Raw genomic sequence first — 27,319 nt, forward strand, 5'->3', positions numbered from 1 at the left:
TCCACACCACTAGCGCAGCAGCTTTTCCTTCTGCTGGGCTAGGCTCTCAAAGGATGCGGCCTTTGGAAAAACGGGATTTTTTGATCATTAAACTGCATAAGGGAATGGATCCCGACGCAGTGGGCTCTCCCTGACATGTACATCCCGACTGTTGGGTTCCAAAAGGGCCTCCTCCTGGGCCCCACGGAAGGCAAGATCCCCACTAGCCGTGGGCACTATCGGGGGCGGGGGTTCCCACTGAGCGGTTCCCTCGGAGGACGTGATTCCTCGCGGGGGACAGAAGTTATGACTTAGAGCTGGGATCATGACAGATCGATAGAGGACGAGGGATCTGACCGAAAAGACCCTATGGGGCACGGGAGTATGAGGTTCACAAGTGATCCGGTCCCACGGGGGGATGGAGGTCTCGATCCAAGGGCTCCACAGAGGATGTGGGTCCTAACCGAGCCCCACAGGAGTGGGGTCCTGAATGATCCGTCCTGCCTCAGTGGGCTCCTTGAGGAACGGATATCGCCCCCCTCCAAGGATAGATTCCGTGTCCAACTCACAGTCCATAGCGACCCCGCACCCGGCATCATCCACCCACCCCACTCCCCCGGGCTGGGCTGTATCGGGTCATGATGGCTCGAGAGGCAGAGTGTGGGATGCTGGACCGATCGAGCTCCGTGGGACAGGACGGTCCCACGACCCGCCGGGAGGCCAGCGGTCGCTCCTCCTCTCCCGCGGGGGCCGGGTTGGGGCGGCGCCTGGCGGGCGGGGGCGGGTCCAGCGGCGGGGGCGCAGTTGCCAGCGACTGGACGCACCGGGCCGGGGGCTGGGGTGGGACCCGGTGGGCGCCATGGAGCTGCTCTCGGCGCTAAGCCTGGGTGAGCTTGCGCTCAGCTTCTCGCGGGTGCCCCTCTTCCCTGTTTTCGACCTTAGCTACTTCATCGTCTCCATCCTCTACCTCAAGTATGAGCCAGGTGAGCCAGGGCCGGGGTGCTGAAGAGGGCTGGCATTACGGGGCGGGAGACGGAAGGAAACCCAGGGGTCTGGAGGAGGGGAAAGGCCTGGATCGTGGGGAAACAGTCCCAGGGGTCGGTTCGGGGACGCCGGCAGGTTCTGGTATCGTGGGGGCGGGCAGAGGGGACAGATGTGAGCGAGGGCAAGGAGAGAAGCCCCTGGGATTGTGGGGCTGGGGGAGGGGAAGCAGATGCAGGAGAGGAACGTGATTGTTCAGAGGAATGGGGAACAGGTGCTGGGGAGGATGCGGGGAGAGAGAAGGTCAAGGATCCTGGCAGGAGGGGGTCGGATGAACTTGGGCGAGGGGCTAGGTCGTGGTGAGGGCGCAGGCAGGGGTCGGCTCTGCTGGCCAGGTCACAAGTCCTGGCTGCCTGCAGCCCTGACCTCTCTCCTTGCCCTTGGCGCCGGGAGCCAAAGCCGCAGCTGAGTGTCTATATAAGGGCCGGCAGTGCTGGGGGCTGTGATCAGGTTCAGAGAAAGTGACACCGATGTCGCTTCCCTGCTGTGGCTCTGGGGCAACCTCTTCTCCCTTTGCCTGGGCCGAGGCTGTGCTGGAGCCCAGCGGGAATTCTTCCAGCTCTGGCCAGGATCCTTTCCACTTCCTGAGCAGGACCGGCCCTAGGGCAGGGTAATTTGGGGTCAGCCTCCTCCCACCGGCTCCAGACCCTTTTGGAGAATCTCTGGGGGAAGACCCAGAGTCTTGGATTTTTTTTTTTTTTTTTTTTTCCAGTAGGGGTAAATGGCCTCCTTAGAATGCAGCCTATTTTTATACAAGGCTTAGGGAGTGTTTCTTATTCATCTCCTCCTGTTTTAATAACTCTAGCACAACAGCAAACTAAAGGGATAATAGAATTTTAGCTTTAGAAAAAAGACCAATCACCTGAAACTTTGTGATCTGTTCTCCCACTTAGATGTAAATTACTCCTGTATCCTCTCAGAAATAGCTTTTCTTTTTTTTTTAAGATGATAAAGATAGCAGCTGCTGCTAAGTCGCTTCAGTTGTGTCTGACTCTGTGCGACCCCATAGACGGCAGCCCACCAGGCTCCCCCGTCCCTGGGATTCTCCAGGCAAGAACACTGGAGTGGGTTGCCATTTCCTTCTCCAGTGCATGAAAGTGAAAAGTGAAAGGGAAGTCGCTCAGTCGTGTGGGACTCTTAGCGACCCCATGGACTGCAGCCTACCAGGCTCTCCGTCCATGGGATTCTCCAGGCAAGAGTACTGGAGTGGGATGCCATTGCCTTCTCCAAAAGATAGATGCTAGTGTACATTAAAGAGAAAAATCAAATTGAAAAGCCTAAAGGAAAAAAGAGATAATTACAGTCGATGTTGTGGCCGCCTTCCAGACCTCACTTCTCTGCTTTTATACCCCTGTAGTTATGGATGTAAATGCGCAGTCTTATGCAAATAGGATCATACTCTGCCTGCAGAGTGTTTCTGTTCTGTTTTATTTTAGCTCGTCCACATGCCAGAGCCTATTTCTTTATAAGGGCTTTTGGAAAGCAGTTACTTTGCAAAGCAAAATAAGCTTTGTGTTGTCTTAGCCTGAACACAGGGCTGTACTTCCTGTCTGCAGATGAATTGCTGGTGGCTCATACCAGGTCTCTTGGGCAAGTACAGAGCCTAGCACACATTGGGGAATCTAAAATTGTGGAGGGCAGGAGCCCGGTAGTGATGTAGGACACAAGTGTCTGGAAGGAAAGCGGTCTCTGGGCTGGCTGGGAGCATGCAGTAGGGGTTGAGACATTCCTGCTGGAGTCATAGAGTAAAACTTCTGGACTTGAAGTGCTGGAGCCTGAAGGTTCTTGAAGGTTGAGAGGGTGCCTTAGAGGCTCCCCGGGGCCCTTCTTCCCCTATCTCATCTCTGCTGCTGCTGCTAAGTCGCTTCAGTCGTGTCTGACTCTGCGACCCCAAAGACGGCAGCCCACTAGGCTCCTCTGTCCCTGGGATTCTCCAGGCCAATTGAGTCAGAAAGTCTGGGATAGTGACCTGGCATGCTCCTGTTTCAAGCTCTTCTCCCCTAGGGATGCTGAGGAAATAGAGGCTAAGCTAATTTACATACACAATGAACCTGTGGTCCCATAGCTGGAACCCAAGAATGACTACAATTGTTCCGGAGGACTCGCCTACCCTTAGAAAAGGGAGGCATTGGGTTTAGCTATTGAGCCCCCAAGTTTGGTGTTCCTGCTAAGCCTCTGTAAAGGTTTCTTCTCAGAGTCTGTGTGCTGTTTGCAGGGCCAGCTAGAGAATGCATGGGCCCCTAAGAATTTTGTGAACCTGAGAGCCAATCTGGCTTAAGGAATAATCTTCAAACTAGAAGTCAGTTCTGCCTTTAGCAGTGAGTAAACACCAGGCAGGTTGTTTTGCTTACATGAGCATCAGTTTATTCATCTGTGAAATGGGCTCATTGGTACAATAATCTGGATTCCCTTACCTGGCTCTTGTGAAGATCTGTAGAGAACTTGATCAGTAGTCAGGTCTAAGGCACTTGTGAGAGGTAGTAGAATGATTTGTAAGGCATGGGGCAATGTGTTTCCTGGGCTGCAGGCATTTTCTGGGTCAGGCTTTCATGAGAATCCTGAATGAGGATGAAGCACAGCGTGTGGTCCTCACGTGAACAGCATCTGTGACCCCTGAGTTAAGAAATGCAGAATGCCTGACTCCCCACTCAGACCTACTGAGACAGACTCTGCATTTGAACAGGATCCCTGCAAGCATACTAACATTTGAGAAATGATGGACTAAAAGAAGCTGGAGCTCCTCAATAGGGCAGGGAGGGCCAAACCTGACTCACCTCTAAGACCCCTAGCTCTATGCAAGAAGAGAAGAAGAAGCTGTGGATGCTGGCTGCATGATTGAAGGAATGAGTGGATGAATGAATGACAATCAATGGCTACTTTAAGACCTGATCCATGCAAAGAGCCTTCCAGACTAGTGGTTCTCAAGTATGACTACACATTAGAGTCACCTGGAGAGCTTTGAAGATTCTTGTTGTCCAGGGAGTACCCCTTCATCATGAAAATCAGAATTTCAGGGGATGGTACCAGCATCAATATTATAAGTTCCCCAGATGAGATCCAGCTTTCTGCACCAGTGTTTCCCAACCTCAACACTAGTGACAGTTAGAGCCAGATCATCCTCTGTGGTGGGGGCCATCCTGTGAGTTTCAGGATGTTTCACAGCATCCCTAGCCTGACCCACTGGAAGCCAGCAGCACATCCCAATTGTGACATCCAAAAATGTCCCTAGACATTGCCAGTGTCCCTTCAGGGGGGCACAGCTACCTCCAGTTAAGAATCATAAATCTAGACTGAGTCTTAAACTCTCGTGCTTCCAAGGGCCTGTCAGGTCACATATAGAAAGCAGTAAGACAGCCAGGTGAGGACAGTCCCCAGGTGAGATCCAGCCACGTGCGTCGCCACCTGATTGGGGCTGGAACTAGCAGAACTAATTTTTCAAGGGAAGCTAGAAATGTGATTTGCAGCTTCCTATGTTTATATGTTGGCTGTTTGAATATCTTTATTCTTTTTTTTTTTTAATTCATAGACAATTTTTTTTAGAGCAGTTTTAGATCCAGAGCAAAAAAATGAAAGTAGTTTTCCATATAGGCTGACTACCTCCTCCACATACAGCCACTCCTACCATTAAGGTTCTGCACCAGAGGGGAGCGTTTGTTATAGTCGATGAACAAACATTATTGTCAACATCATTATTGTCCTATTAGCATTATTGTATTGCATTATCAACATCATTATCAACTGGTCTATAGTTGACATACGGGTTCCTTTGTGTCGTACATTTTATGGATTTTTATATAGTGACATGTATGCATCATTATGGGGCCTCCCTGCTGGCTCAGTGGTAAAGAATCTGCCTGCCAATGCAGGAGAAGTGGGTTCGATGCCTGGGTCAGGAAGATCCCCTGAGAAGGAAATAGCCAGTATTCTTGCCTGGAAAATCCCATGGACAGAGAAGCCTGGCAAGAGTCAAACAATACTTTCTGTAACTAAAACAACAACAACATCCATCATTGTAGTATTGCACAGAAATGCCTCACTAACCTAAAAATCCCACAAGCTCTGCCTATTCATCTCTCCTGCCTCTTCTCCCCAAATCCCTGACAGCCTCTGATCTTTTTACTGTCTCTATACTTCTGCCTTTCTCAGAATGTCACAGTGTTGCAGTTGTACACTATGTAGCCTTTTCAAGCTGGCTTCTTTCACTGAGCAATATGCATTTAAAGCTCCTCTGTGTCTTTCTGTGGTTTGATAGCCCATTTCTTTTTAGTGCTCAATAATACTCCATGGCATGACCGTTCCAAGGTTTAATTATTCACCTATTGAAGGACATCTTCGTTGGAGTTTGAGCATTTAAAAATTACCTGGGGAGCTCAGCAGAACCACAGTGAGGAAGAAAGCTGAGCACAAAGGCTTGGGGGAGGGAGACTTGTCTTAGAGAAACTGAGCACACCTCCCATGTTCGGACCTCACAGTAAACAGCACAGAAAGGCAGCAGCACCAAGAGTGCCCTGTGGGGACTCCCTTGGTGATCCAGTGGTTAAGACTCCTTGCTACCAATGCAGGTGGCCTGGATGCAGCCCCTGGTCCAGGAACTAGATCCTGCATGCTGCAACTAAGACCTGGTACAGCAAAAAAAAAAGTACACCGGGGAATCTTCTAGCACTCCCCAGCCATCCACAGACAGGACACTAACCCCCAGAGAGGGAATGTGTGGAGCCCATCACAGATCAGAAATAGGGTCAGCATCAGTGCTTCTTCCTTAGGCAGATCTGATTTTTATTATCAGTCCATCCACTAAAATCTCCACCCACAGGTACTTTCCATTTCAGCCCAGTTCCAGAAATAACCCTCACATAATTGCTAAGCACTAAGCTTCATTTCTTTTCATCTTTCACAGATGAAATGAATAATAGCCCTTTGAAATGAGTAATAGCCCTAGGTGACCACCTCACCCAGGTTTGCCCTAGACAGACATCCAAAGCCCCAGAAACCTCTCAGCCCAAGCAAACAGCGACAGTTGGTTGCTCTAGACAGCATCCCCATTCTACAGATGACTAAATCAAGGCCCAGATGGGGAGTGAGCCACCAGAGCTCACCCTTGAGAGGGGAGTGCTTTTGTGGCAAACCTGAAATTGAAACCCACATTCTTCTGCTTCCTGGCACTGCTCTAAGACCCAGCAAAAGAAATCAGAATGAAGCATGGCAAAGGGAAAGAGCCAGGGGGACAGTTTCTCCACCACTGCCTTGCTGTGGATCCTTAGGGCAGACTGTCCCTGCCAGCCTCAGTCTTCTCATGTGGTGATGGGGAGACTCGTCCTGTCTTTCCAGTGTTGCTGGGAGAGTAGTGATAAAGACAAAAAGCTCACAGACATAGAAAACAAAATTGTGATTGTCCAAGCAGAAAGGGGAAGTATAAAATAGGGGTATGGGAACAAGGATACACATGGTTGTGGTGGTTTAGTCGCTAAGTCACGTCTGACTCTTTGGCGACCCTGTGGACTGTAAGCCTCCATGCTCCTCTGTCCATGAGATTTCTTAGGCAAGAAGACTGGAATAGGTTGCCATTTCCTTCTCGAGGTGATCTTCCCCACCCAGGGATCGAACCCATGTCTCTTGCATCTCCTGCATTGGCAGGCAGATTCTTTACTACTGAGTCACCAGGGAAGCCACAGATACATATTGCTATATATAAAATGGATAAACAACAAAGCTTTGCTGTATAGCACAGGGAACTATATTCAATATCCAATAATAATCTATAATGGAAAAGAATCTGAAAAAGTATGTATTTATATATGTATACCTGAATCACTTTGCTATATATCTGAAATTAACATTATATTGTAAATCAAGATCCTACAGTTCAATTTTATTTATTATTTTTTTGGCCACACTACGTGGCTCGTAAGATATTAGTTCCCTGATCTAGGCCCTTGGTAGTGAAAGCACAGGATCCTAACCACTGGACTGCCAAGGGAATGCCCTTTAATTTTTTTTAAAAAGCATAATTATGGTAATAAACAGCACTGAATCATCAGGATAACTCAGTGAAGGGAATGCTCTCATTCTCCCTTTGACAAAAGAGGAAACAGGCTGGAGGTGAGAGGGGGTGGTGGTCATCTGCCCAAAGCCACTGCAGAGTGAGCCGCAGAGCCAAACCCCAGACGTGTGGCTTTTCTACCAGGCTTCCCCCATAGTGAGGAGCCTACGGAGTTCCTGCAAAACCCAAGCTCCCCACACCCCCACTCCACCTTATCGTCCCAGCAGGCAAAGGAAAGATCCTGGAAAGAATTCAACCTCTGGGGGTTATTTTTAGTTGCAGAGGTATCCATTTCTGCAAAACATGGGGGCCTCACCTGACCCAGCCCCTATAGGACCCACCAGCTGCTCCCAAGGATTAACTCTCAGCTGGCAGCGTTTTAAATAGATGCCCGGGGGAGAGAAGAGGGCACCGGGCTTCATAATGGAGGAGCTTAGTAGATGCAGAGAGGATATACTTTAGGCTTCTGACTTCAGGGTGAGATGGAGGAGGGAAAATTTGATTCCAACCCCTGATAGGAGTTAGGCAAAGAAGGGATTAGGGTTCCCACCTGACAGAAGGAAAGAGATGGAGGGGAAAAAAAGATGGTTTGTCCAAGAACATGTGGTTAGTCAATGAGGGTGTAAAAAGAAAGGGAAGTGTGTTGCTGATTTAATCTGAAACGACTTTTATGAGGCAGGTTTCTGATTATAGTATGTATTAGTATATGCCAGAAAATGGATAAATAACTTGTGATCTGTTCCTATGATGGCATATAGTACAGCAGTGGAAATGAATATTCCCCTTGAAAATACTGAGCTCAGTGAAAGAAGCCAGATGCAAAGGGCCATATTATATGAGCCCATCTGTATGGAATGTGGGCCTTCCCCGGTGGCTCGGCGGTAAAGAATCCACCTGCAGTGCAGGAGACTTGAGTTCGATACCTGGGTTGGGAAAATCCCCAGGAGAAGGGAATGACAATCCACTCTAGTATTCTTGTCTGGAGAATCCCATGGACAAGGAGTCTGGCGGGCTACAGTCCATGGGGTTACAAAGAGTTGGACACGACTGAAGCGACGGAGCATGCACGAATATGGAATGTATAAGTTCAAGAACCACCTTCATCACTTGAAAAGGAAACTCCGGTCCCCGTTAGCAGTCGCTCCCCACCCCCTCCTCAGTCCCTGCGTTCTGTCTCCATGGCTTTTCCTTTCCTGGATATTCCACGTCAGCAGGGTCACAATGTGCGTTGTGCCGTGCCTGGCTTCTTTCACGTGGCGTGTTTTCAGGATTCACCCCTGTTGTAGCACCTGTCAGTGCTTCATTTCTTTTCAGGGCTGAATAGTACTCCGTTATGTGGATGGACCACATTTAGTTTGTTCGTTCATCTGCTGATGGACGTTTGAGTGGCTTTCACCTTTTGACAATTGTGAATAGTGCTTCTGTGAACATGACCTTTTAAGAGTCTTCTAGAACCTATTGGTGGGTTGTTGTGCATAAAACCGTGTGCTGCCCCACCCTAGGCTGTGAGACCTCCTGTTCCTGGGTCCCCATTCACAACTACTGGGGAGGGGGCAGGTAGTGGGGGCCCCCCAGGGGGTTTGGTGTGATAAGGCAGGAGAGCACCAATCCCAGTTCACAACCATTGGGGAGGGGCAGGCAGTGGGGGGCTCCCAGGGGGCTTGGTATGATAAGGCAGGAGAGCATCAATCCCCGTTTACAACTATTGGGGAGGGGCAGGCAGTGATGAAATATTTCAAACATACAGAATATGCATGACACAGATACCTCTGTGTTCGCTACACACTTACCAGATGTAAACATAGATTTGCTTCAGATCTTTCTTTTTTTTTAAAGAAATAGTGACAAAGCCAGTCCCCTCCCTTCCCCTCTTTCCCTCTCTAGCTATGTTGTTGTTGTTCAGTCGCCAAGTCGTGTCTGACTCTTTGTGACCCCATGGATTGCAGCAAGCCAGGCTTCCCTGTCCTTCACCATCTCCTGGAATTTGCTCAAATTCTTGTCCATTCAGTCAGTGATGCTATCCAACCATCTCATCCTCTGTCACCCGCTTCTCCTCTTGCCTTCTGTCTTTTCCAGCATCAGGGTCTTTTCCAGTGAGTCAGCTGTTCGCATCAGGTGGCCAAAGGATTGGAGCTTCAGCACAGCATCAGTCCTTCCAATGAATATTCAGGGTTGATTTCCTTTAGGATTCAGTGGTTTGATCTTGCTGTCCAAGGGACTCTCAGGAGTCTTCTAGATATGATCACTGCCCTAAAATCAGCCTATATTATTCCCATGCCTGTGTGCATACCTTCACCGATGTACATATGTCTATGAACTGCATGGAGCAGTTTGTGTTGTTTTACATATATATTATACATAGAATGTACATAAACATATCATTTTGCAACCTAACTTTTTTATTCAGCAGCAGCCTTATGGGATTTATCAGTATTGATGCATCTGGAGTAGGGGTTCTCAGCCAGAAGATCTGTCCTCTGGGGATGTTTGGCAATATCTGGAAACATTTTTGGTTGTCACAACCAGGGTGAGGTGGTGGTTTATGCCCACCACACTAGAAGTGTCTTGACTCTTTGCGACCCTATAGATTATAGCCCGCTAGGCTCCTCTGTCCATGGGATTTCCCAGGCAGGGATACTGGAGTGGGTTGCCATCTTCTTCTTCAGACTGGGGGTGGGCTATTAGCATCCAACAAGACAAGGCCCGGGATGCTCCTTGACATCCTACAAGGAGCATCCCGGGCCATCCTACATCCTGTGGAGGGGCCCCACCACAGCAGAGAGTGATCCAACCTCACATGTCAGCAACGCTGAGGCTGAGGAGCTCAGATCTGGATTTAGTGTGTTGCTGGTGTTTGTTTTGGCCACGTCACACGGCTTGCAGGATCTTAGTTTCCCAGCTTGGGACTGGAGTCCTAACCACTGGACCACCAGAGAGTTCCCTAACTGGTTCGTTTTTGTTCTTAAGGTTTATTTATTTGTCTATTTTTGGCTGCACTGACTCTGTTGCTGCAGGTGAGCTTTCTCTAGTTGCAGTGAGCAGGGAGGCTACCCTTCATTGAGGTGTTGGGTTTCTCACTGTGGGGGCTTCTCTTGTTGCAGGACCCAGGCTCGAGGTGTGCAGGCTCCGTAGCTGTGGCACACAGGCCTAGTTCCCCTGTGGCATGTGGAAGCTTCTCAGACCGGGGATCGAACCCTTGCCCCTGCATTGGCAGTGAATTCTTAACAACTGGACCACCAGGGAAGCTCCTTGTTCACTTAAAAATAACTACTCTGTGGTACTCCATTTTGTATGACTCTGGGTTCACTCACTCAGTCGTGTGTGACTCTTTGCTGCCCCATGGACTGTAGCCCGCCAGGCTCCTCTGTCCTTGGGATCTGCCAGGCAAGAGTACTGGAATGGGTTGCCATTTCCTACTCTGGGGAGAGGGGGATCTTCCTGACCCAGGAATCAAGCCCACGTCTCTTGTGCCTCCTGCATTGGCAGGTGGATTCTTTACCACTAGCACCGCCTGGGATGCCCTTTGTGTGGCTCACCCCTTACCAAGAATCAGTAGACTCTGCTTTTCTCCTGCTGCCACAGTGTGGCAGCGAAATGCGTCCCCACCCCCATGTCTCTTTGTTCACGTGCATGAGTTTCTCTCTTGGGCAAATAGTGAGGAATGGAATTGCTGGGGCCAAGTGACTCACAGGTGACTCGTTTCCTCAGTGTTTCCAAATTGCCTCTCAGCTGGTTCTGCCTATTGATCCTCCCAACTGTGTACCTGCAAGGGAAATGGGCTTTTTTCCTCTGTAGGAGGGGCCGATATTCCCCTCCCCAACCTTCTCTCTGAGGTTCACTGATCTGAAAAGAAGGCAGCTCCTTCTATAGAGTAGAGTGAATTCCATGTTTCTTTCCCCAACATGAGCTTAGAACACTGGACACAGGACCCGGAAAGAGGCTTGGATGCTGACAGTGTATTGTTCGGGTTTTGTGTGTGTGGGTGTGTGTATTTCTTTGTTTCTAAGATGTTTTTGATGTGGACCAATTTTTAAGTCTTTATTGAACTTGTGACAATATTGCTTCTGTTTTTTATGCTTTGGTTTTTTGGCTGAGAGGCATGTGGGATCTTAGATCCTGACCAGGGATCGAACCCCCACCCCCTGCATTGGAAGGAGAAGTCTACCCACTGGACCCCCAGGGAAGTTCCCTGAACACTGTATCTTGTGCTGAGTGTCCCTTAGCTCTTAGCTTCCCTGTCTCCCCTTCTGACCTTCTCCCATGCACTCTCTTTGCCTGGGTCATCTTCTCTCTTCCACCCCTCATCCTCTAGGAAATCCTTGCTCATTGTTCAGATCTCAGGTTAAGCTGCTGCTGCTGCTGCTAACTCTGACCTCCTCAGTTAAGACAGTTGCTGAATTAAACCCTTCAAAGCACCATGTGCCTCTCCTTTATGAGTTTTAACCTCCATTTGTGGAATTATTTAACCATTTTGCCTCCCTACCAGACTACGGACCCCACAAAGGTAACCCCTGAACCAGCTCTTGCTATAGCTGCTTCTCTGGTGCCCAGCAAGAGCCTGGCACATGGTCAGAACTCATAAATCCTCACTGAAGCCTGGGTGATCTTGAGAAAGCCACTCAAGATCTGTTGCCTCTTCTGTCCGGTGCTGTGTTAGTCTCCTAGGGCTGCCATAATGAATGACCACAAACCAGAGGGCTTGAAACAACAGACATTTATTCTTTCCGTGTTCTGAAGGCTAGAGTCCAAAGTCAAGGTGTCTGGGTCCTTCTAGATACTCAGGAGACGAACCATTCATGCTTCTCTCCTGGTTTCTGGTGTCTTCCAGCCATCCTTGGCATTCTTTGGCTTATACACAAATCACTCCAATCTTTGCCTCTGACCTCATATGGCTTTTTTAAAAATTATTTTATTATTCTTATTTTATTTAGTTTTTGGTCATGTGGCATGTAGGATCTTGGTTTCCTGACCAAGGATCAAACCTGCACCCCGTGCATTGGAAGCATGGAGTTTTAACCACTAGACATCAGGGAATCCCCCTCATCTGGCTTTTTGTATAAATTTCCTTTGGCTGCCATAATGAAGTACCACAGACTGGGTGGCTTACAACAGAAATGTATTGTGTCACGATTCTGGAAGCTGGAAATCCAAAATCAGGGTGTCAGCAGGGTCATCCTCTCTGATGGTTCTAGGAAGGAAGCTTAGGAAAAGCTTCCGGAGGTGGCTAGCGTCCTTGAAGTTCCATGACTTACAGCTCCATCAGTGCAGTCTCTGCCTCCTTGTTTATACAGCCTTCTCCTCTGTGATCCATCTCCTCTTATCAGGAACATCAGACACTGTATTAAGGCCCACATAATGATTTCATCTTAAATTAATTACATCTGCAAAGACCGTATTTCCAAATAAGGCCCCATTCACAGATACCAGGGGTTAGGACTTAAACATATCTCTCTGTGAGTTTAACTCCTAACACCTTCTTATCTGTGTCTACATCTCCTTTTCTGCCTTTTACAAGAACACTCATTGGATTCAGGACAAACCCAGATGCTCCAGTATGATCTCATCTTGAGACCCTTACCTTAATCACATCTGCAAAGACCCTATTTCAAATGAGGTCACTTTCTGAGGTTCTGATGGACATGAACTTGAGGGGAGAAGGGAGTACTGGTCCCTCCTGTAACTGACTGTAGGTAGGGATATCAATCCCTATGTTACGTGGGGTGGAAGCCTGGGGTGTGAGGCTGAAGCCTTGAGGATGCTAAGAAGGTATGTAGTTGCCTAGGATACAATAGTAGGGACAGGGGAGCCTGGTGGGCTGCCCTCTATAGGGTTTTACAGAGTTGGACAGGACTGAAGCGACTTAGCAGCCCAGGATACAATAGTAACTCAATTAAAACAAGGAACTCAGTAGGTAAAGAGAGCAGGGGAGGTTGTTGTTATAATGTAACTAAAAGTGCCCAACATAACTGCAATGCTTAAGAGTGTTCAGTCCACATTTGCTAGAATGTAACAATTATTATTAGCTACCATGTATCAGGACAGTGCCCAGCATGGAGGAAGGGAGGAGGCTGGGATGGAGGGTTCCGCAGCAGTTAGGAAGGATAAGGTCCTTGTACTCAGGGAAGGATTAAGATCAAGTCAACTTGATGGGGGTGCTTCCCAGGTGGCGCTAGTGGTAAAGAACCTGCCTGCCAATGCAGGAGATATAAGAGATATGAGTTCAATCCCTGGGTAGGGAAGAATCCCTGGAGGAGGGCATGGCAACCCATTCCAGTATTCTTGCCTGGAGAATTCTATGGACAGAGGAGCCTGGTGGGCTACAGTCCATAGAGTTACACAAAGTTGGACATGACTGAGTAACTTAGCATGCATGCATGCAACTTGTTGAGTGTATCAACAGTATATAGTTATTTATATCAAAAGCTTCACACTTAGTACATGGCCTAAAGAGGTCAAGCCTTCAGATTTGACAATTTTAAATTTTTTATTTATTTTTATTTCTTGGGCTGCACTGGTCTTTGTTGTAGCATGCAGGCCTCTCTAGTGGCAGCACATGGGCTTCTCTCTAGTTGTGACCCGCAGGCTCAGCAGTCGCAACACACAGGCTTAGTTGCTTCAAGGCATGTGGGATCTTAGTTCCCTGACTGGGGATTGAACCCTCATCCCCTGTACTGGAAGACAGATTCTTAACCACTGGACCACCAGGGAAGTCCTAGATTTGACAATTTAGAGACAAAAGTCATCCAATCTCTAGATATAAAGAGAAACTTTCCCTTCAAAATCCCCAGAGCTGGACTGACTATATCTTTTGATTAGTCTCCTGATTAACAGATCATATATTGTAACCTTGTTATCTCACATCCACATTGAGTGGAGTTTTCATTGGATTTAAGTAAACCATTTAAAGAGAGCTACTGGGGGAATACTACTCAGCCATAAAAAAGAATGAAATCATGCCATTTTCAGCAATGTTGATGGACCTAGAGATTATCATACTACGTGAAGTAAGTCAGAATGAAAAAAACAAATACCATATATACATGGAATCTAAAATATGACACAAATAAATTTAGCTACAAAACAGAAAAAGACACCCATAGAGAACAGACTTGTGGTTGCTGGGGTGGTGGGGGAGGGAAGGAATGGGAATTTGGGATAAACAGATGCAAACCATAGGCAGATGAATGTGTATATATACACACGCGATGGATAAACAACAAGGTCCTACCATATAGCACAGGCAACTCTATTCAGTATCCTATGACAAACCATAATGGGAATGGATATGAAAAGGACTGTATGTGTATACATAACTGAATCACTTTGCTGTACAGCAGAAATTAACACCACCTTATAAATCAACTATACTTTGATAAATTTAAAAATAAAATTTACAAAATAAATAATAAAGACAGTCATTGGTACCACCTCTGGCTATGAGAGCTAAGTAACTGTGTCTTACAACTTCATTCTAAATTCATTCTCTGGAAGATGAAGCTAGTGGGGGAGGGAAGGAATCAAGATGATGAACTAAGTTGTCACACCAGAAGACACCTGAGTTCCAAGCTGGGGGGTGGTAACTGGAAGATTATGACAATAACAGTATAAAGATAGACCTGAACTATTTCAAAAGATTTGCGAGACTTTCAGTGGGTAGTACAAAGTGTACAGTTTGACTAACAGACATCAGTCTTGTACCTCTAGTGGTTTTGTAAACATGTTTTTAAAGAACTAGACCCCCCACACACACACCTTCATTTTAATTTGGGATCTTAAAATAGCTTTTATCTTGAAAATGTTCAAGACTCATAAGTAATTTATTATTTATTGTGCCTATGCCACACAGCTTGCAGGATCTTAGTTCCCCTACCAGGGATTGAACTCTCCACAGTGAAAGCACCAACCAAGTCCAACCTCTATGCTGTGCTGTGCTGAGTCGCTTCAGCTGTGTCTGACTCTTTACGACCCTATGCACCATAGCCCACCAGGCTCCTCTGACCATGGGATTCTCCAGGCAAGAATACTGGAGTGGGTTGCTGTGCCCTCCTCCAGGGGATCTCCCTGACCCAAGGCTCAAACCCAGGTCTCCTGCACCAGTAGGCGGATTCTTTACCACTAGCGCCACCTGGGAAGCCCCCCTAACTGCTGTACCACCAGGGAATTTCCAGAAGTTGCAAAAATGAAGCAAAGAGTTTCCAGCTTTCCCAGCTTCATCCAATGACAACATCTTACCTGATGATAGCTCATTATGAAAAAAAAAAAAAAAAAAACCTGAAAATTGGGACTTCCCTGATGGTCCAGTGGTTAAGAATCTGTCTTCTTATGCAGAGCATGCAGGTTCAATCCCGGGTCAGGGAACTAGGTCCTACATGCCACAGGGCAATTAAGGCTGTGCCCCACAGCTAACCCCACTGGCTAACCACAGTGAAAGATCCTGTGTACACAACTATGATCAGACACAACCAAATACATATTAAAAAATAAAAACACTGGAGATTGACACCAGTATTATACCATTAACACCTACTATAGACTTTACTCAGCTGTTTTTCCTTGCACTTTAAAAAAATATAGTCCTTTGAAATTTTTCTTACATGTGTAGATTTGAGTAACCACCACCACAGTCAGGATATAGAATGGTTCTGACACCCCAGGGAAACTCCCTTGTGAAAAGAAAGTGAAAGTCGCTCAGTTGTGTCTCAAGGCTAGAATACTGGATTGGGTAGCCTTTCCCTTCTCCAAGGGATCTTCCCTACCCAGGAATCGAACCCAGGTCTGCCGCATCGTGGGTAGATTCTTTATCAGCTGAGCCACAAGGGAAGACCAAGAATACTGCAGTGGGTAGCCTATCCCTTCTTCAGCAGATCTTCCTGACCCAGGAATCAAACCAGGGTCTCCTGCACTGTAGGCAGATTCTTTACCAACTGAGCTATCAGGGAAACCCCCTATAATTAGATCTTCTTTAGAAGCCTAACCTCTGGTAACCACTGATCTGCTCTCTGCCACTCATCACTATGGTTTTATCCCATGGAGAATGTTATATAAATGGAATCATTCAGTACATAACCTGAGATTGGCAGTTTTCACTGAGCATTATACTCTTGAGATCTGTTCAGATAGTTTTTGCATCCCTGGTTCGTTCCTGTTTCATTATTGAATAGTATTCCATGGTACAGATATACCAGGGTTTGTTTATCCATTCACCCATTAAAGCCATTTAATTGTTTACAAATAAAAACTGCTATGAACATTTGTATGCATGACTATGTGAATACCAGATTCTCCTTTTCAAACAAAATATGCCAGAGTCTGAGATGAAGCAGTAAATGAAATTGTGCTCCATTTTAACTCCAGCATACCCACCTGATTTCTCTTTTGCTCCTGCAAACCCTCACGGTTCCCAGGAACACAGTTTGAAAACCATTGCTCTTGGGAGCCCAACTTCTCAGCCATGGATGGAAGGTTTGGGGTTATCAGGGCTGCAGGATGTCAGGACATGGACCAGCTCATTCCCCTATCTCTGTGTGCTCGACTATGTTGCACAGAAGAATCACTCAAGAGCGTTAAAAAATCCACAAGCCCAGCCACACCCCAGAACCACCAACCAAGACACTTGGCTGGGGCAGAGGGATCAGGTGTTTGTAAAGTCCCCAGGTAATCCTGATGTATAGTCAAGGTAGAAACTAACACACTAAGCCATCTTCCTTAAGGATGGGGTCCCTGTTTCTATTTGCTAAGTAAGTCCATTGTTTCACATTTTCTTTCTTGGGTTGAATAAGAAGACTCAATTAGTATCATTTGTGTGTATATGTATCTTCAGCTGTGGGCTTCCCTAGTGGCTCAGTGGTAAAGAATCCACCAGCCAATGCAGGAGACATGGGTTTGATCCCTAAGTCAGGAAGATCCCTCGGAGAAGGAAATGGCAACCCACTCCAGTATTCTTGCCTGGGAAATCCCACGGACAGAGGAGCCTGGTGGGCTTACAGTCCATGGGATCACAAAAAGAACTGGAGGTGACTGAGTGACCAATAACAAAGCAATGATCTTCAGTCGCAGAAACTGTGAAATATATTGCATCTTTTCTTTGCTGGCCTTTTATTTTTTTTAACAGCTTTATGGAGGTATAATTCTTGTACCACCCATTTAAACCATCCCATTCACTGGTTTTGAGCATATTCACAGCATTGTGCAACCGTCACCTCTCAAAGAAACCCGGATCCTTGAGTTCTTACCTTCCCACCTCCCGTCCCCTCCATCCCTAAGCAACCACTAAGCTACTTTCTCTTATTCGATGTGAAAAAATTGCATAAAGTACCAATAGCATGGAGTCCACAGGGGAGTGGAAGTCCTCAGGAGTGACTGGCTCTGTAGAGCCAGGAAGCCTTCCTGGAGGAAGTGACATTTGTGCTTGGCCCGTTTTGCTTTGTGTCTTTGTCCCTTCTATGCTGCTAATAGGGTTGCTCTCTCTCCCTCCACACTCTGTCGGTATAATTCTATAGTCAAGGACTCCCTTATCCAGCTTTGCTCATTGCTCTTTCTGCACCCTTCCACACACATGGGCCTGTCTGCACTGTCCGTCTTGGTACCAGTATCTGGTGACTTCCCTCTGCCCTGATGGCACTCTCCCAATAAGACAAGACTTGGAAGCAGGACTTCAGATTCTCCTTTCAAATTTCTTCTGTACCTTCCTATCTGGGGCCAGTCAAAGCAAGTAAACCTTCTCCATAAGAGCACAACTCAACAACAGAGGGACAGCCCAGTTTTTTCAAAAATGCACAAAGGACTTGAATAGACATTTCTGCAAAGAAGATACTGTAATGACCAATAAGGACCTTCCCTGGTGGTCCAGTGGCTAAGACTCTGTGCTCCCAATGCAAGGGGTCTGGATTCAATCCCTGGTAAGGGAGCTAGAGCCACACGCTGCAACTAAGACGCAGTGCAGCCAAATAAATAAGTTAAAATATTTAAAACAATGGTGGTGCAGAGAAAAAAAAAAAAGACCAATAAGCATTTGAAAAAAGAACTCAGTATCACCAGTCATTAGGGAAATGCAAATCAAAACCACAATGAGATACCACCTCCCACCCATCAAGACAGCTATTCCTAAAAAACAAAACAGTAAGTGTGACCCAGGAGGTGGAGAAGTTGGAACCCTTGTGCATTGCTGGTGGGAATGTAAAATGGGGTGGTTGCTGTGGAAAACAGTGGGAAAGTTTCTCAAAAAGTTAAAAATGGAATTAACCTTTGATTTGGCAAATCCACATCTGGAATTATACCCCAAAGAATTGAAAGCAGGAACTCACATATATTCATATGCTCTTGTTCTTAGCTGCCATATTCATAATAGCTAAAGGATGTAAGCAACCCAAATGTCCACTGACAGATGAATGGATATGCAGAATGTGGTAGACGCACTCAAGGAAATATTACTCATTCTTAAAAAGGAAGAAAACTCTGACACATCCTATGATGTGGATGACCCTTGAGGATTTTATGCAAAATGAAAGGATCCAGTCACAAAAATGCTGTATGATTCCACTTACTTGAGGTCTCTAGAATAGTCAAATTCACAGAGATGGAAAGAAGAGTGGTGGGCGTCAGGGGCTGGAATGAAGGGGGAATGGAGAGTTAATGTTTGATAGGCCAGAGTTTCAGTTTTGCGAGGTGAAAAAGCTATCAATATGAATGATGGGGGTGGTTGTGCAATAACATAGATGTGCTTAACGCTATTGAACCATACCCTTAAAATGGTTAAAGTGACACATTTTATGTATATTTTACCACACCCACTTATTTTTTCTTTTAAATAAGGAAAGACCAAATGTACAGGCGTAGGCTTACAGGAATCTTGGCATCCTCCCAAGGCTGCATCAGATGTTCTCAGCTGCGTGTTGCCCTCTTCAAGCTTTAGTCTCCTCATAATTCCCTGGTGGTCCAGTGGTTAAGACTCCAGGCTTCCACTGTAGGGGGCACGGGTTCAATCCCTGGTCAGGGAACTAAGATCTCATGAGCTGAGAGGCATGGCCAAGTGAAACAAAACAAGTTTCAGTCTCCTTGGGCAGGATAATAACAGTGATCACTTGGCTGCAGTCATCAATGAGGATTTAATGAGTCCTTCCTATAAATTCTAAAACCCAGTGTCTGAGAGGGCTTCCCTGAAAGCTCAGTGGTAAAGAATCTGCCTGTGATGCAGGAGACCTGGGTTTGATCCCTGGGTTAGAAACATCCCTTGTTGAAGAAAATGGCAGCCCACTCCAGTATTCTTGACTGGAAAAATCCCGTGGACAGAGGAGCCTGATGGGCCACAGTTTGTGGGATCACAAGAGCCGAACACAACTTAATGAATAAACCACCATCACCACCTCGGACCCAGGAATGCTTGCTAAATATGAAAGTGAAAGTGAAGGTCACTCAGTCGTGTCCAACTCTTTGCAACCCTATGGACTTTACAGTCTATGGAATTCTCCAGGCCAGAATACTGGAGTGGGTAGCCTTTCCCTTCTCCAGGGGATCTTCCCAACCCAGGGATCAAACCCACATTGTAGGTGGATTCTTTACCAACTGAGCTATCAGGGAAGACCTGCTAAATATGATTTGTTTTAATTATCATCCTCTCTGAGCTCAGAGGAAAGAGCCCCAACCTGGTCCTGCCTTCTCTCTGTGTGATCTCAGACACATGTACAGTCTCTCTGAGCCTTGGTTCTTCCTCTGTAAGTGGACGAACTGCAAGGCTTTGGACGGACACTCTGAGAAGGCGGCTGAATTAGGATGGGCTGGTCAGAGGGCATGATGGTGAAGCATGCCCTCAGCGCCCTGGTGATGGTGGGGACACCCCCGTACCCCTCAGGAGCAGTTGAGCTGTCCCGGCACCACCCCATGGCATCCTGGCTGTGTGCCATGCTGCATTGCTTTGGGAGTTACATCCTGGCTGATCTGCTCCTTGGGGAGCCCGTGATCGACTACTTCAGCAACAACTCCAGCATCCTGCTGGCCTCAGCAGTCTGGTGAGCGTCACGGGTCCGGCGGGATGTGGGAGAGCAGAGCAGGCGGGCAGGGCGATCCCACCACCTGGGAGGTGGGAGGAACTAGGACCTGCCAGCCAAACCTTCACAGTTAGCCCTGACTCACCACCCTCTCCGCCCAGCTGTCCTGAGTCTGGACACAACCTCGTCTCCAGGGGCCCCCAGGGTCTAGCTCCCCCCTGATGCTTGGCATTCTCTCCCCAAAGGTACTTGATTTTCTTCTGCCCCCTGGACCTCTTTTACAAGTGTGTCTGCTTCCTGCCAGTGAAACTCATCTTTGTGGCTATGAAGGAGGTGGTGAGAGTTCGCAAGATCGCCGTGGGCATCCATCACGCCCATCACCACTACCACCACGGGTGGTTCGTCATGATCGCCACCGGGTGGGTCAAAGGTAAACAGGACCATGGCCAGAGCAAAGGGAAGCCACCCCACTGAGAACCCCTTCTCTCAGCCATCTTATCCAATCCCATGTGGGAGCTAAGACCCCATATGCCTTGGGACCAAAAATCAGAACTTAAACAGTAGAAGCAGTATTGTAACAAATTCAGAAGAGATTTTTTTTTTAAGTAAGTAGGACAATGAAACATTGATAGCTAATGTCTCTGGAGAAAGCTTTCTCAGCTGCGCCCTACTCACACGTGGGGCTGGACCCTTCTGTGTGTGGAGGCTGTCCTGTGCATTGTAGGGTGTTGAGCACATCCCTGGCCTCCACCCACTCGATGCCTGTAGCACCTACCATCAGTGCAACAACCAGAAATGTCTCCAGACGTTGTCAAGTGCCTCACAGAGAGGAAATCATACCCCTGTTAAGTTTTGTGGACTATGGCCCTTTTGCCAGCCCAGTAAAGCCTACAGACCTTTTTATGTTTTCTTAAGTGCATAACATAAAATATATAGGAGAATAAAGGAAACCTAATCTTTTAAAGTAGTTATAAAGTGTTTTAAAATAGGCTTTAGTAGTTTTATGCCTATTTGTTATTGCTGTTTGTTGTTTAGTCACTCAGTCGTGTCTGACCCTTTTTTGATCCCATGGACCATAACCCACCAGGCTCCTCTGTCCATGGGATTCCCCAGGCAAGAATACTGGAGTGGGTTGCCATTTCATTCTCCAGGGGATCCTCCCAATCTAGGGATCAAACTTGTGTCTCCTGCATTGGCTGGTGGATTCTTTACCACTGAGCCACGTGGGAAGCCCTTTATGCATATTTACTATTGATTAAATAGCAGACTTTCCACTGACTTCTAATAAGTCTCATGCTCTTGGAGCAGTGTTGAGCACAAATGGTATTTGAAATCATCTACAACAATGATAATGTGAAAAGAAAAAAATCCATTAGTTCTGTTGATGACAGTCATAGACTTGCAAATCCTGCCGAGGTAATTGCCTCCCTTCATGATAAAAGGAAAGGCTGTGTTTCAGTGAAGGATGTGAAAATGAATATGTAATTCTGTTTCCTCTCTGGGTTCCTAGACTCTAGGTTAAGATCCCTAAACCAGGGTAAGTTTTGAGTTGAGCTCATTGTGCCTCTTACTTGACCTTCTTTAGCAGAAAGTTAGCATCACCCCTTTCTACTGACGAGGGGAATGAAATGACTTCCCCAAGTAATGAGGCTGTGGGGGCACAGATGGGGTTTGAGGCCATGTCCTCTGAATGCAACATTCACATTCGTAACTATTTTGAAGCCCCCCCTTTCCCCCTCCTCTATCTATGCTAAGAGGCAGACCGAGATAGACATTACGACCAAAACAAAAAGTTACTAAAATTACATAGGGACAGTTTATAATGATGGGTCAGTCCACTAGGATGATATAACCATTTTAAACAATTATCACCTAAAAACAGAGCACCAAAATACATAAAGCAAAAACCGAGAGACGTTAAAGGAGAAACAGACAATTTAACAGTGTTAGTTGCAGAGGTGAACCAGGGAGTGACAAGAAGGCAGGGAGAGAAGGCTTGAGCAGGTGCTGAATACCACTAAGCTCTGTGTTCCTGTTTCCTGACAACCAAAGTGGGTACTCCCAAATGCCTGGGAGTACCCTCCAGCGAGCCAGTGTCCTGAGGCACCTTTGACGCTTAGGGCTGGATCACGCTCTGGTGGGGGCTGCCCTGTGTGTTACAGGATGTGCAGCATCTCTGGCTTCAACCCGCTAGTTGCCAGTAGCAGCTCCCTCCCCAGTGGTGAAGTAAAAAATGTCTACAAATATTGCCAAATGTCTCTTTGGGGCAAAGACACCCCAGAAGCAAACTCCTGGGCCAGTGGTACATATTGGGCACCCCAGTTGGCACAACCACTCCTTCAGTGAGTGTCTAAGCCTCTTTAGCCAATACATTTGGAGTAAATGGGAAGATTCTTCTAGAAATTCAACCAAAAATCTTGATATGGGTCTCCTTATTGTCTCTCTAGGAAGCCTATACTAAAGAGAAAGGTCCCCAGGGGTATAACATGCCTTCCAGAGGGCAAGTGGCTCAAGAAAGGTTGAAAGCTCAGAACCCAAGGCGGGAGAGGCTGGGGTGCCTCTTGCACAGTTCAAGGTCCTGGATTGAAAACATCAGGGCAGACAATCCAGATTTGATCAAGACATATCTTGCAGGTGGGATATGACCACCCCACCCCCTCTTACTTCATGCTGGTTTTGCTCTGAATATGCCTTGTGATCCTTGGGAAGACTGTCCCTTCTTGGCCTCAGTTTCCCCACCTGCAACACTTTAGGCTCAATATACCTCTGGAGAAGACTCCAGAAACTTCTTGCTTGGGAATTCAGCCAAGAAGAATGGGAAGCTGGGGGTGGCAGGCTTGTTCAGAAGTACCCTGTCCCATAGGCTCTGGTGTCACCCTCATGTCCAACCTTGAGCAGCTGCTCCGAGGGGTCTGGAAGCCAGAGACCAACGAGATTCTGCACATGTCCTTGTGAGTATCCCATCTCCCCCACCCCCTGGGCCTGACCCTGGGTTGGATACTCTGGTAACTTAGGAGCCTTGGTTCCTTAATTCTCCTTCCAGAAGCTTCCAGAGGCCATGGCTGGGGGACCTCAGAGGCAGAGCCTTGATACTACTCAGAGGGTAGGCAGAGCTTCAGGGAGATAAGACACTCCTTCTTCTCCCATGTAATGGGTTTTGAAGATTGAGTAGGAGTTTCCTGGCAAAGAAGGAGACTCTGGAGAGAGGCCAGTGCTTCTGCCAACTATCAAGTCAGAAAAGATTCTGCCTGGTTCTTCAGGGCCAGGGTACAGATTTTGGGTGGGAAGTGAGGGTGTGGTGGGGAGTGTGGCTGGGGTTAGGTGGAGAACAAAGGGTAAGACCAGATGGTCATATACAGGACTCAACCAAGGACCCCATGAGGCATTAAGTCTAGTACATTTTTAAAAGACCTGAAAGGATCAGGCTAGTTAAATTTTCTTCCATAAAGCTGTTGCCATTAAAATATGACAACATTGAAAGACTCACCCGTGTGCCAATGATGCTTTTGAACTGTGGTGCTGGAGAACACTCTTGAGAATCCCTTGGACTTCAGGGAGATCAAATCAGTCCTAAGTCAGAAAGGAAATCAACCCTGAATATTCACTGGAAGGACTGATGCTGAAGCTGAAGCTCCATACTTTGGCCACCTGATGTGAAGAGCTGACTCATTGGAAAGCCCCTGATGCTGGGAAAGATTGAAGGCAGGAGGAGAAGGGGATGACAGAGGACGAGATGTTGGATGACATCACTGACTCAATGGACATGAGTTTGAGCAAACTCCGGGAGATAGTGAAGCACAGAGGAGCCTGGCATGCTGCAGCAGTCCATGGGATTGCAAAGAGTCAGACACAATTTAGCAACTGAACATCAACAACATATGCCAGTGAAAACTACCTCCCATGTCGTATGTTGCAAAACATGGCATGATCTCATTTTATCCTCATGAGAGGTGTGTTCACACACTCAGCTCATGGGCAAGTCAAAATATCGGAAGCCTATTCTTCAAAGAAGAAAAGGAAAATCAATAAAAATTGTGTGTTATAATCCCACATTCCAGGGGAGTGCATTGTTCAGGAGTCCCCAAGACCACTCTCAGGTGCAACGATTTGCTAGGAAGAGGCATAGAACTTGGCCAAGCTGTTATACTTAGGGTTGTAGTTTATTAGAGTAAAAGGGAACATTAAAACTGGCAAAGGCAAAAGGCACGAGGGATAGAATCCAAGGAGAGACCAGGTGCAAGCTTCCAATTGTCCCCTCTCCGAGGAGCTGTGTGGATAGCACCTGTTGCTCCCAGTATCCATGTGTGACTGTGTGTATTTAAGATTGCCAACCAGTAGTGTTCCCTCAAGCCCTGGTGTTCAGGGGTTTTCCTGGAGCTTGGTCACATGGGCCTAACTGACACCCTGGATGGCCAACCTCAGTCTCCAGTCCCTCCAGAGGTTCAGCTGATACCATGTGGCCCTAGACCCCACCCTAAATCACATCGTTATCATCTGGTGTGACCCAGAGTCCCCAGGTGAACAAAGACATTCCGATCAGGCAGAACTTAGTGGGTACCTCTCAGGAGCAGGCCAGAGGAGAGAGCTTTCTTTGCACCAAGTTACCTTTTACTGCCCAGGGGGACACTGTCTCGTCTGTGTCACATGGGCATCTTCCCACCGTGCACCCCGGAGAAGCTGGGGTGGGAGCTGGGCACAGCAGGGGCGGGTGGAGAAGGGGCCCTGGGCCAGAGGAACAAAGCCCTGAGCCATGTAGACCCCCCGGATAACCAGAGCCACCCCGTGCAGCCCCACCAAGGCCAGCCTGTATGGAGCCATCCTCTTCACCCTCCAGCAGACCCGCTGGCTCCCGGTGTCCAAAGCCAGCCTCATCTTCATCTTCACCATGTTCATGGTATCGTGTAAGGTAAGTCCTCCTGTCCTGGCTAAAGCTGACCCATGCTTCCTGGGCTGAGGATGGAAAACTTAGGCTGATAGCCTTGGGGGGTCTGGGGAAAGGACAGCCCTAAGGTCGAGGTGTTGGGGGGAGGAGCTTGTCAGCAGGTTCATGCCTGAGAGCAGGGTATGAGATCAGGGTCCAGCAGGTGGGGGTGAGAGTGAGCAGAACAAGGTCTCCCTGGCAGAGGGTCCCATAAGGCCAAGATGGGAGCAGGAGAGTATGGAGTCTGTTTGGAGTATGGGGGCCTGTGCCTTGGGCATGGAGAGTGGGCTGGACCAGGAATGGTGCGAGTTGCAGTCACTTCCTACTCAGGAAAGGTCTTTCAGGGCCACACACCCTTCCCTGCCCCGTGGAGCTGGGGAACTTCATTGCTGGCTCCCTAGGAGGGGACCACACTGAACAGAGGAAGGGAGTGAGTGACCCCAGACCAAGCATAGCTCCTCTCTGATCCCAGGTGTACGTGTGGTGGGTGGGGATATTCCTGGGGAAAAGGCAACCAACTGATTCGGTGTGGCTGGGATTTTAAGCACCAAAATCTTTGCATCCTGGAAATGGCAGGATAGTTGATCACCTTCTTGGGGGTGCATGCGGCCAGAAATCTGAGTCTAGGCTCCCTCTGCCCTTGACCTTTTGACCTTCTCTCTCTATCTCCCCTCCCCCCGCCCCAATCTGCTTCTGCCTCATCCTCCCGCTGGCTCTCTCGCTGTCTCCTGTACCTCTGTCATCCCACCTCAGGTGTTCCTGACGGCCACCCACTCCCACAGTTCCCCTTTTGATGTCCTGGAAGCCTACATCTGCCCTGTGCTGTTTGGGTCGGCCTCGGGGGACGACCATCACCATAACAACCATGGTGGATCCCAGGGTGGCAGCGGGCCCGGCTCCCCACACTCACCCCTGCCCACCAAGTCCAAGGAGGAGCTGAGTGAGGGCTCCAGGAAGAAGAAGACCAAGAAGGCAGATTAGGGGGCAGCCCAGGGGGTCTTCAGGGCACCAGGGAGAGGACCCAGACCCAGGACCTGGGCTCCGTTCTCCCCTCTCCAGGCCTCTGCTTCCCTGTCTGCAAACTGGGGCCATCAGCCCGCCCTCCAGGGCTGATGTGGGGGGTTAAATGAGATATGGGGGGTGAAGGGCATTTGTAGGAATGGGGGGTCCCTTTCTTCTTCTGCCAGGTCCCCATAGAGTTACAGCTTTGGGGGAGCGGTCCACAGAATCCCAGCAATCGCTCCAACCAGAAACCTTGGCAGTTATGTTCTTGGTCTTGTTACTCCCTCTCTAAAATGACACCTTGACTCCGAAAGAATGTCAAGCCATGTTGACGCTCATCCATCTGATGGATGTTTACTGTCTGCTGTAAGGTAGCTGCTGTGATCTCCACGTCTCTTCCTATCAACTTCTCCTGGGCATCCCTGGGCAAGCTGCCACCTGCTCTGAGCCCTGCATGCCCATCAGTATAACGGCCCCTCACCCCATTCTGTATACAAGGGCTGCTGTGAGGCTGGATCTGACAAACCAGCTTTGTAAGCTCAGAAGCACAACGCAGTCAGGAGGTGAGGCCTTGATGGGTGTTCATCATGCTTAAAAAACAGTTTTGCAGTTTAGATCTTTTGTGTTTGTGGCTTGGAGAGCCCCACAAGTTACCTGGAACAAAGGAGGCCATCAGTAGATGTGTCTAGGCCAGACTGGGGAGCCTGGAGGGGTGGGGGAGGCTTGTTCTGATCCTTGGCTTCAGGTTGCCCCCTAAACCAAAGAAATGCAGCTGGCCGGGCGGGGGTGCCAAGATCTGGCTCTAATCCAGGGGCTTCAAGCCCTCACTGTCGGACTCCAGAAGCTCCATGAGACCTCCCTCAGTGCTGGCATCCTTCATTGCCACTCGCTCAGTCATTCAACAAACACTTGCCTACTATGTGCCAAACCTTGTGCTGCTACTGGATGGGCTGGGAACTTGATTCAGGGTGAGCAAGGGGGATGGGAGCTGAGCGCCCCTCCTGGCCACCCTCACCTCAGCCTAGGTCACCAGGGTATTTGACAGGGGTAGGTGGGTTGGGCATGGCCAGTCTCAGGTGGGATTTGGGCCCAGAATTGGCCAGCTTGGGACTGTTCTTTGCATGTGGGTGCTCAGGGCATGCTCAGGGCATCAGCCTGTGGCTGTGTCACATAGGCCTTGGGTTGTTGGGGTCCCAGGTTTTGCCCAGTTATTGGGAAAGTGCCTTGGTCTGGTGATGCCCGGGAGCTTGGTGGGTCCTGAGGCTGTAGGGCCCCCAAATTCCTCCTCTTGTATGTCTATCAAGGCTCAGCGTGAAGGATCGGCAAATAAATTTGTTGTGAAAGAATCCTGAA

The 27,319-nt window shown here is 48.1% G+C and overlaps 1 protein-coding gene across 1 annotated transcript; it reads left to right on the top strand.

The window, feature by feature from the left end:
• Positions 1-766: 766 nt before the first annotated feature.
• TMEM38A (transmembrane protein 38A) lies at positions 767-27,319 on the top strand. The gene is made up of 6 exons (XM_027548123.1): positions 767-962; positions 19,908-20,064; positions 20,289-20,473; positions 22,907-22,994; positions 24,832-24,949; positions 25,718-27,319. The coding sequence occupies exons 1-6, from the start codon at positions 839-841 to the stop codon at positions 25,943-25,945; spliced, it is 900 nt and encodes a 299-aa protein (XP_027403924.1). The 5' UTR covers positions 767-838; the 3' UTR covers positions 25,946-27,319.

Source organism: Bos indicus x Bos taurus, chromosome 7 (genome assembly GCF_003369695.1).
Source record: "Bos indicus x Bos taurus breed Angus x Brahman F1 hybrid chromosome 7, Bos_hybrid_MaternalHap_v2.0, whole genome shotgun sequence".
NCBI lineage: Eukaryota > Metazoa > Chordata > Mammalia > Artiodactyla > Bovidae > Bos > Bos indicus x Bos taurus.

Bases quoted from the DNA above. Each gene is read 5' to 3' on its own strand.
- TMEM38A (XM_027548123.1), top strand. From the start codon at position 839: ATGGAGCTGCTCTCGGCGCTAAGCCTGGGTGAGCTTGCGCTCAGCTTC. The intron at 20,065-20,288 runs GTGAGCGTCACG...CTCTCCCCAAAG, and splicing joins CTGCTGGCCTCAGCAGTCTG to GTACTTGATTTTCTTCTGCC. The intron at 22,995-24,831 runs GTGAGTATCCCA...CACCCCGTGCAG, and splicing joins GAGATTCTGCACATGTCCTT to CCCCACCAAGGCCAGCCTGT.